Raw genomic sequence first — 10,176 nt, 5'->3', positions numbered from 1 at the left:
GGAAAAATATTTAAAGAACTCTATATTTTATTTATTTTATCCCTCTTACCACACATTTTTAAAAGTTTTTTTCACCAAGGAGGTGGGGTAAATGGAAAAAATGTTTTCAGTTTTCTTAATTTTTACATTTTTTTCCCCTCCAACCACTTATTTTTTATTCCCCCCCCCCCCCCCCCTGAGCAGGGGATCCCATGTAGAATATACACCCCTGCCAAAGAGTCTTCCCAAAAACTTTTTTTCCAATGTATTAGATACGAAAAAAATATGGTATAACTTATCCCGTCTCTATGATTATGATTGGTCCACCTATTCATATTTTTTGCATTTTCAGACAAAAAATGAGATATTTATTCAGTTTCCTACAAGTGAGGGCAGAGGAAGCCCATCCCCAGCCTCAGGAATAGTTTTATACTTGATTTTAATGTATGCTATTTTAGAGCTTGTTAGAACTATAACATTATTAAGTTTGTTCTTTATATTATTGTTTTGCTGTTACCTATGGAAGTCACACTACATAGCTTGTCTTAATATTCACCTTTAAAAAAGCAGATCCCTTAATGGTTTCTTTTATGATAGGCTCAACATGTCACATCAAGGCTCTAAACTAGAGAACACTTAAAACATCTAGGATAAAGATAAACCAGGGAGTTTGCTCATTAGACAACTGGAAATTGAGCTTATTTTTAAAAAATCTGAATCCATGTACTGAGAAGGTTACTTATCCTTGGTCAAATTTATACCTATACAAGATCTAATAAAACTAAGCAACAATAATAATAAAACTAAAATGAAGGTTATCCCCGAGGCTGCGCCACAAGCAGAATGGGTGTCCGAATGTCCCAGCAACGCAGATCAAAAACAAGGTTTGTTGTTTTTCAGCACTTGTGAATGTACAATTTTCAAGGGAACAAAGGTTGTAAATGATTTGGATAGGTGCTTACGTTTTTTTCTGGCGATTATATTATATTTCTAGTTGAGATTGATGTGCCCACGACACAATAAAACTTCCCTGAAAACTGTGGAACAATCAGTTCATTCGATTACGAGATCTGAGCGAATATACATTACTGGATTAAAAACTGTAATGATACAGCCAGGGTGCCGGAGCCGTATAATTTTGATGCGGCTCCGGCTCCGCGGAGCCGTATTTGGAAATACGGCTCCGGCTCCGGCTCCTACCTTAAAATTAATATATCAATTTTTTTTTCATTATTGAATTTGATAAAATAAAATAAATAATATAAAATATTTTGCTTTTATTTGATTAAAGCTATATAAAAGTAGAAGGATGTGTGTCTATTTGTTAAATAACAATAGTTTTTCAGTTTATTATATGGAAATAGACCGTTGCCAAATTATAATATTACTTTTAAAAATCATTTTTAGCTAGTCCGGAGCCGGAGCCGTTTTTAACGAAAAATACGGCTCCGGATCCGGCTCCACCAAAAATGTTGCTGCTCCCGGCTCCGGCTCCAGAACACTGGATACAGCTATCAAACACACTTAACTTAGGTACATACCTAAAGCAAACACTATATGGAAATTTTCCATTAAAGATGTATTTTACTTATGCTACTGATAACATTTTAGAGCTTGTTGAGGTGAAAGAGGATGCAGACCAAGTAGACCCCCTAAACATGATGCCTCCCCCTAACCAAAGACCTTCCCCGGACCAACCGTTCCCTCTTTCCACAGATAGACAAAAATCTGGCATACCTAAGGTTAGTCACCACATGAGAAAACAAGGGTAATAACGTCCAATAGTAGCTAAGATTTATGATCCACTTCAAGGGAGTATAATAGAGAGTAAAATGTGCACAAGGCCATGTTAAAAATTATCTCTATGTTATGATACATTTACCAACCTACATAGACTATTCTTTTTTGTGCTCATTGCTTATGGTAGAAAATAAGAAAATTGTAAAGGGTCAAACAGACAAAGTGAGTTATAAAGCAGATATTCAGTGGTCATTTAAAAGAAAAAGAGAGAATAAGTAAAATTTAAAAATAAAATCCTGAAACCATTAAGAATATGTACATATTTTGTCTTTTATAGCAAGAACGACGGACTGACGACCAAGTAAATAGTTCATTAAGTTCTGTTTGAAAAGGGATATATTAACCAAAAATCATATTTCATCATAACGTTACGAACGGACGGACAGACAAAGGAAATTTTAGGATATTGCCAGTCACAAATACTGAAAGTGAAAACTAATCTTGCTTTGTCTCAAGGCCGGAACAGATGATCATTGGGTTTATCCTTCACAGCAAATGTTTTGGAATGCTATGCTCAGAAAAGGTAGGAAATATGTAATAGATTGTTGTAGTTTTAGTAACATATTTATTTGGGGGTGAACTTTTGGGAGCGGGGGAGGTAACCCGACAGAAAAAAGTTTTTAACCAAACAGGACCAGTTGATACATTACCTAAGAAAGAGAACTTAATCGGTTCAGCGGCGGTTACAGAGAAATTAAGCTTTAGGTGTATTAAGTATCTCAGATAATATGTCCAAATAAGAAGAATGTAATAAGTACCTACTGCTTTTTAGTTTGCTGATCTAGAATTAATAATACTTAGGTGCCTATTAAATAATTATATATGTTACTCTATCTACCTTAAATCTCTTCTGGTGTACTTCAAATTATTTTTGTATGATATTATCACATTGTATCACGCGCCTGACTTTGCAACTGTTTAAAATGATAGTAGCTACTCTACAATTAGTATATATATTATTAAGGTTGGAGATGGGGCCCAGACGATATTCACCAGGAAGACATGATGCACATTATTAAAATTCACAATGCCAATAATGAATCCGCTTGGCAGGTTAGTAAAGATCCCGCTGGGGGATAGATTCAACCTCAAAGGGCTCATTAGGGTCTCGTATAGTTGAAATTAGAAAGACCTTAATAAAATTCACAACGACAAAAATATTTATTAGTCTGCTTGGCATTTTAGTAAAGAACCATTGGGTTAGGTTGAACCCCAAAGGGTGTAGTACGGTCCCATAAATTTTTGAGTTAATTATTCTAACAATAAGGCGCTTAGTTAGGTTGAACCAGAAATGTTTTTGGAAAGCCCCTAGTTGCCGAAGGCCCGGGCAAATAAAACCAGGATTAATTTTTATATTTAACTTACATTTCGTTGAAAAATCTTAATATTTAAACTTACATTTCGTTGGAAAATTTTTAATTCGATAAGATACATGATCTTTCTCTATGGCTTAGAACCGGTTTCAAGCCAGTGGAAATGAATCGGATTTGGTAACAAATTTTTAACAGTTGTATGACTATTTTGTATGTAGGTAGGTAAGGTATATGAGAGAATAGATAGTGTATTTCAGTTCAAAAGGCGTAAGTTTTCACAGAAACTAATCTTGTTAATACCTATATATTTTAGGAGGTGCTTAAATGGGAAGCGCTGCACGCCAATGAGTGCGGCCAGCCCAAGCTTAAAAGTTTTGGCGGCAAGGCCAAGGAATTCTCGCCGCGTGCACGCGTCCGCGGATGGATGGGATACGAGATGCCCTTTGACAGACACGACTGGATTATTGATAGATGCGGTAAAGAGGTAAACTAAATAAATATTTGATAATTAAATAGCTGCCACTGTAAATATTTTAGGCACAAGTATACAGCTGTCCGTAACACAAAGATCTTTTTGAAGAAAGTGTGGTTAAGCACAATTTATTTTGTTAAACAAAATAAATTTACTGTTTTCGATCTTTTAAATAATCGTATTGTTTTTACATTATCCACTTATTTTAATGGTTTATCATTGATTGCTTTATCCGAAAAACATCTAAATCGATGTTGTAAAAAAAATTGCATTGGCTGTCTGACAGTCTGTTAATCTATTCTAGTTATTAAACCTTTTTCCATCAGATTAAGATTTATAAAAGTAATAATTGGCGAAACATTTTATTTTTACCTGAGACATTAGATTTAATTTTTCAATTTTTGTATTTTTCTAGGTTAGATACATTATTGATTACTATGACGGTGATTTGGACACAAATTCTCACAGATTTGCTCAGCTTGACGTTAGGTAAGACATTTTTAGAAGCTTTGCTTTGTTCCACCACCCTTGAAACTTGCTTAAAACGCCCACAGGACCAGTAGGCATATACCTTGAAAAGCACAACCAAATCGGTACTGCGATTTGCAAGATCTTAAGGTACAGACAGACATCGTTCTACTTTGCATTGTAGATAATAGACGATAGGACACAGTGAAAGTGATATTTCACACACATAAACTATAGAAACATCCTTGATTACCAAAAATTCCTATATAGTTTCAAACTTAGAGATAATATAGGGTCCAATTTAAACAAATATCTACATCAAATTCTTGAATTTAAATATTAAATGCTTTTCAAGATTATACAAATTCGATTTTATAGATATTTATTTGAATTGTGCCTTATAATATCTGTAGCTTAGTGTCCATATTTTATTTGTTCGTTCAACAGAAATTTTAGTTTGACGAGTCCTCTAATATTTAGGCCCGCCTTGGATTCATTTGATGCAGTGTGGGACAGAATGAAGGTTGCTTGGTGGAGATGGAGGTATGCTCCAACCCTGGAGCAATCTGTTGGATCAGAAACCTCCGGACATTAATAATAGTTCATCATCCTTGTTATGGATTAAATTGTTCTTGCTTTAATCTTATATATTATATCAAAATCTTTTTTGTTGATGCTTAAGTTTTGTTTGAAACAGCCAAAAGGTTTTGTTAAATTCCTTTTTTAGCAAATTTAAGGACAGTTTATAGCATCTATTCTTCTTTTGAAGGAATAGTTAGGTACATGAAGTATATTTTGAATAACAAACCATAAAGCCGTTTAAAAAAGAAATCTTAAAATTATTTTAAAATATACAAGTGTTTTTTTTCTTCTTCAAAAATGTACTTTATGAAACTATTCTGATTTTTTAAATAGGTAAAATTTACAATTTTCAATTATACAAACTATATGTATTACTTAGAGTCTATGTAGAAATAAATAAAGTTTGAATAAGATCTGTTAAAGAAGGCCTTATGAAAACTTGTCATTATAATATATAATCTATGTAATCTTTTTGTTGTCATATTTGAAGGATTTTGTTGAGACTGAATAAAATAAATATCTCATAATTTTGTTAATTCTATAGCAAAGATACTTTAAAACATTATTTTGTTGGTTTGTCTGTAACATGCAGTGAACTTAGTTGTACATTTCAAAACGATATTTTTTGTAATTATCGCCTTCTTGTCCGTCAATCTGTACGTAACGGCCAGTTTTTTTTCGTTAAAACTTCGGATGAGGATTGTGGTTCCAGGTAGGAACAAATAAGAATCCATAGCAGCTCTGAAGTCGTTTCTGGAAAGTTTGAACAGGCTGATTTCTTCTTCTTCTAGGGCGTTCTGTACCGATAGTACACTGCCTACTGCTCGTGCGTTTGCACTAACAGTGTCTGGCCTACATGTTTTTAAGGAGAGAGAGAACTCGGCTACTGATCTCCCCCTCCGTTGCCAAAAAAGACGGCTGCAGGTTCCAGGTTGCCCTGTACATTACAGTTTTGTCTCCTCTGGCCTCCTGGTCGGTTAGCCATCCGGATGGATGTTCCCGGCTTGGACCACGTGGAGGTCCGACCATACCCCAGGCTGATTTTTAGATCTTTTGATACTATCATCCTATTCATCACATACCAATTTCCTTTTATGGTCCTGTAAACGTTAACTAGCCAATGTACTGGCTTACAAGTTACAACTGTCATTTATAGAAAACCTCTGTTGTATAAAAAAGTCGATAAACTATTATTTTTTATTTAGAATAAATATTTTTAATATTATTACAATTGTCTTTTTAAAATCACATTTATTTATTTTTTACATTTAGGACTTAATTTAGAGGATTTTACTTAATAGAAATAATGTCATAAAATGATAAACAAGACTTAAAGATTCTAAACATTAATCGAAGTTTTAACCACTATCCCCAAAATCTCGGACGATTCATTATTTCCCTCTGTTCTATGGTAGCTGTTGATCATTGGAAGGAAAAGAGTGTTGTAGATTATTTCTATCAAAATTTGTATAGATCATTTAATAAACAAAAAGTATCAAGTTTAAAACATTTGTGAAATTATCAAATGCTTTACTTCAGTTAAAGTACATTAATAAAAAATAAAGTGTTTTATGTACTATATTTTAGACTTAATAATCGCATTCGACCATAATTATGTTATTTTGAGTAGCATGGCTACATTGTCGTATTTCATGATTTATTTACAATACATTTCACTTACATAGTTCAAAAATATGAAACCTTTTGTTTGAAAAGACCGATTTTATGATTGATATATATTATATTACATAAAAGAAATACAAGTAAAAATTAATTTTCATGAATATTATCAAGATTGATTTTATGCTTCTTTAACAGGGAATCTTCCTCTTGGCCCATTTGATTTACTCCTGCGATTGTTTTGGTCCAATTTTAGTTATTTTGTCATGTTTTTTTAATTACCCACGGCATTAGCGTAAATGACAGCGTCTGTTTGCTATCGGGGTACTGTTCGATTTGTATCTTACTAGAGACGTTAAAATGGGATGCTACTAAGTTTGGCATGTTACACTAGTAGTGAATATAGCCATGTTATGGCCCATAAACAGGCAAAGTTGTCATTACCGTGGAAATTTAGGACTTCCTGACTAAAAAATGTTTCAATCGAAGGACTTGGACTTTCAATAAATATCAAAGTGGTCAGGCGAATTTAGAAATAGTTCTACTGCTGCTCTCTCAGGCGTGTGTAATAAGTTGTTCCAGTTTATGATAAGTCGTGCAATTGACATTAACAATTATACCTTGAATTAAGAAACTGTTATTTTGACTGGCAAAACGAATCAACAAAAACAACACAAGGACGTCAAGTTTTCAAAGTGGTGGGGCAAAAACAATAAATTCGACCATTCCTTGGACAGCTCTGTAGATAATGGCTCCAATTGAATCCTCTGGTTTCTGGCTGACTGTCAGTTCGTAAAGGCCTGACCTCTTTCTAAAAACAGAGACAAACATCGAAGGAGTTTTATGTCCAATAGAATCAAGGCTTGTTGAAATAATATGCCAAACAAAGGTGTATGAAATCAAACATACTAACATAAAAGTAAAAATAAGTAAAGATTTAATTGCAAGAAAAGACAAAGAACAAAAAAGATTGTTAAAAGAGTTTTATGTAAATTGATTGTAAATTTACTTTAAATAAAAGATATTAATGTTATTGTATTCTGGTACTATCATAAAAAAGATAAAAATCAAAATGTTTAAGTTAGCTGTAAAAAAAATTCTGGCAAGAAATACCAAGTTTCAAATTGATATGAGGACTAAAACATTCCTAAATTAATAACCGGTATTTTTCACAATACATCATGGGAGTTCGTACTAACCTAAATTATATAATTGGTTTTCCAAAATACAATCTTACCCATATTTAGTGACGGCCAGACCATGCTTGATACCAAAGTTCTTTATATATTTTTCTTCCTCTTTGCTAAACCCAGGGTAACATACTATGAAACTGAAAATAATTGGATTAAAAAGTCTTGCATTAAAAAACCAAATTTAAAGTAAGACAAATATAAACAATCTTAAGTTTGAAGAGACTCAGCACAGTTTGTAGGACTCATGTTTTGTAAATTTATATTTCAAAATGGGGTTCTGAATAAGATAATGGAATGAAATAGATAAAAAATTAGGTTATTTGCCTATTGAAAAGATAACAAGTTTGTTGTATTTGAATATATAAAATAATGGAACGAATCCATGAGAGGATAACTTTTTATTGGAATGAATTATTTAATCCAATAGAGCATAGTTTTTTTTTTTTATATGAATGGATAAAATACCTGAGATCAAATCCATGATAGTATAGATGTTTATTAGAATGGATAAAATACCTGAAGTCACATCTTCTATGAGGGTATAGATGTTTATTTAAATGGATAAAATACCTTCGATCAAATCCATGAGAGAATAGATGTTCATTTCTTTGGATAAAATACCTGAGATTAAATCCATGAAAGTATAGATGTTTATTTAAATGGATAAAATACCTGAGATCAAATCCATGAGAGAATAGATGTTCATTTCTTTGGATAAAATACCTGAGATTAAATCCATGAAAGTATAGATGTTTATTTAAATGGATAAAATACCTGAGATCAAATCCATGAGAGTATAGATGTTTATTAGAATGGATAAAAGCCTCATCCTTGTGCTGAAATCCTTTTCTAGTGATGGCCCTACAAAATAATTCAATGAGTTCTAGCGTATCAAGTACCATTTAAAGTGACTTGATAGGAAAGAAGCTGTCTTAACTTTTTTGCTTTTTATTTAAGATAGCTAGTCGGTGCTTTTAGCAAGTAGTAGATGTAAAATTTTCCATAGAATTTAGATATGCAATCGTTTTTTTTGTAGACCTCTTATTTTTGAAGTAATTTAAGTTTTTTTTAAAATTAAGTCGGTTTTAAGGTACTAAAACAGAACAAAAAAGGAGAAAAAAATAGCCAGAATGGATTTGTAATATTTTTCCCATTCTAAAGGTATATATAAATACATATTTTTATGTATATTTCAGGATATAAATCAGTTCAAAGTTTTCGTTAACCAAGGTTAAAAAAATTGATTTTTTCAATAATTACTCAACAGAATTAAAAAAGTAAGGTGTTAAATTAAAGATCTTACTATTTTTGTTCATTATGGCTATTTTTTCTCTTTTTTGTTCCGTTTTAGTACCTTAAAACCGACTTAATTTTTTTTAAAAAACTTAAATTACTTCAAAAATAAGATGTCTCCAAAAAAAAACCGATTGCATATATAAATTCTATGGAAAATTTTACATCTACTACTCACTAAAAGCACCGACTAGCTATCTTAAATAAAAAGCAAAAAAGTTAAAACAGCTTCTTTACAATTATAAATCAATTATTTTTAAGCAATTTTGATGGCGTAAATTACGCAATCTTTATCTATAATTTAAAGTCTGAAGTTTTAGATCTCTGAACTGCTGAACCGACAAGGTTGTGCTTCTCAGGGAATTTTGATACCGGCCTTGTGGAAATATTAAGCTATTTCAATTCTTGCGAGGAGCCCTAACCCTGATTATGAGTGCTCAACAAGGTAATTTGTGGGAAAGCATAAATCAACCTTTTTTCTTCAGCCATCTTGATACATTTCTCAATCAGATGACTTGTGGTAATAGCACAAAAAAATACCAGGCTTGTAGTGTAGCTTCTCTACAATATGTACAGATAGGCCCACGAAAAAGTATTTTTTAGCATCTGCAGCCCATATTTCTCAATGTTTTATTAAAAGATGCATATGTCCTTGTTCTATATACATTTCCACATCAGAGGATATAAAGATATTTTTTAAATTTTTACATCAATTAACAGCAGAGATTTTTACAGCCAAAGTTTATAAAAAGGGTTCGGGAAACTGGACATTGCTAAATGTTTCTCAGCTTTTTATTAGTATTATACATTTTTTGAACCAATTAAAAAACAAATTAGAAAGAAGAGAAAGTTTACAAAATACATCTTATTTATCATATTAAAAATGTTAGTTTTACATATAAAAAATTACTTTTTAAAAATTTATTGAATGGGGTATTCCTGTCCAGTTTTTTGTTTAGGAATGAATATTTCTTACCCGAGGGAATAAATGATGGACCGATAGATCATCATTTATTCACGAGACTACCTCCGGGAAATAAATGACTACCTCCGGGAAATAAATGAATATTTACATCCACTATTTAAGGAGTTGTTTATATGGGAATGCATTTTTATAATAACCTTTTACCCACAAACCTTAAAACTTTTTGTTTTTTAACTTATTTTAATATGATTTCTGTTTATGTAAACTTGTATGTTTTATAGGATTTCTTTGTGTAATGGTGTTTTTGCAATATACACTATTCAAAAAATGTTTTTAGAACAAGTGAAAAATGTCCTTTCTTGGAAACGTCTGTTTATAAGTTTTATAAAAAGTATTGAAATTGTAAAGAAAACACATCATTTTCCTCAACCACTTTTTCAAAACTTTAGCTCAAAAAATCTCAGCTGTTAATTTATTTTAAAAAAATATTTTTATATCTACTTATGTGGAAATCTATAGAGAACAAGGACA

General features: G+C 31.8%; 2 protein-coding genes across 3 annotated transcripts in view; one reads left to right on the top strand and one right to left on the bottom strand.

The window, feature by feature from the left end:
- Positions 1–298: 298 nt before the first annotated feature.
- Cchl (Cytochrome c heme lyase) lies at positions 299–5,141 on the top strand. The gene is made up of 8 exons (XM_080146091.1): positions 299–399; positions 795–863; positions 1,591–1,721; positions 2,236–2,302; positions 2,744–2,832; positions 3,406–3,576; positions 3,980–4,053; positions 4,513–5,141. The coding sequence occupies exons 1-8, from the start codon at positions 339–341 to the stop codon at positions 4,625–4,627; spliced, it is 777 nt and encodes a 258-aa protein (XP_080002217.1). The 5' UTR covers positions 299–338; the 3' UTR covers positions 4,628–5,141.
- A 1,194-nt stretch (positions 5,142–6,335) lies between these two features.
- LOC145335125 (uncharacterized) overlaps positions 6,336–10,176 on the bottom strand; it is a 43,079-nt gene continuing 39,238 nt past the window's right edge. For both annotated transcript variants that reach the window (XM_080180854.1, XM_080180855.1), the window contains exons 16-19: positions 8,202–8,288; positions 7,472–7,564; positions 6,965–7,045; positions 6,336–6,466 (exon numbers count right to left, since the gene is read on the bottom strand). In XM_080180854.1, the coding sequence (XP_080036980.1) occupies positions 6,385–6,466; positions 6,965–7,045; positions 7,472–7,564; positions 8,202–8,288 (343 nt within the window). In that variant the 3' untranslated portion in view covers positions 6,336–6,384. The remainder of the gene's footprint in view (positions 6,467–6,964; positions 7,046–7,471; positions 7,565–8,201; positions 8,289–10,176) is intronic.

This window comes from Acartia tonsa, chromosome 13, assembly GCF_053477335.1.
Source record: "Acartia tonsa isolate MP-2025a chromosome 13, ASM5347733v1, whole genome shotgun sequence".
Taxonomy (NCBI): domain Eukaryota; kingdom Metazoa; phylum Arthropoda; class Copepoda; order Calanoida; family Acartiidae; genus Acartia; species Acartia tonsa.
Note: the sequence above shows the minus strand (reverse complement) of the source record. Positions and strands in the feature narration are given on the sequence as shown.

Excerpts from the sequence above, each read along its gene's own strand:
- Cchl (XM_080146091.1), top strand. The coding sequence starts at position 339 with ATGAGATATTTATTCAGTTTCCTACAAGTGAGGGCAGAGGAAGCCCAT. Across the intron at positions 2,303-2,743 it reads GAATGCTATGCTCAGAAAAG|GTTGGAGATGGGGCCCAGAC; the intron begins GTAGGAAATATG and ends TATATTATTAAG. Across the intron at positions 4,054-4,512 it reads TTTGCTCAGCTTGACGTTAG|GCCCGCCTTGGATTCATTTG; the intron begins GTAAGACATTTT and ends TCTAATATTTAG.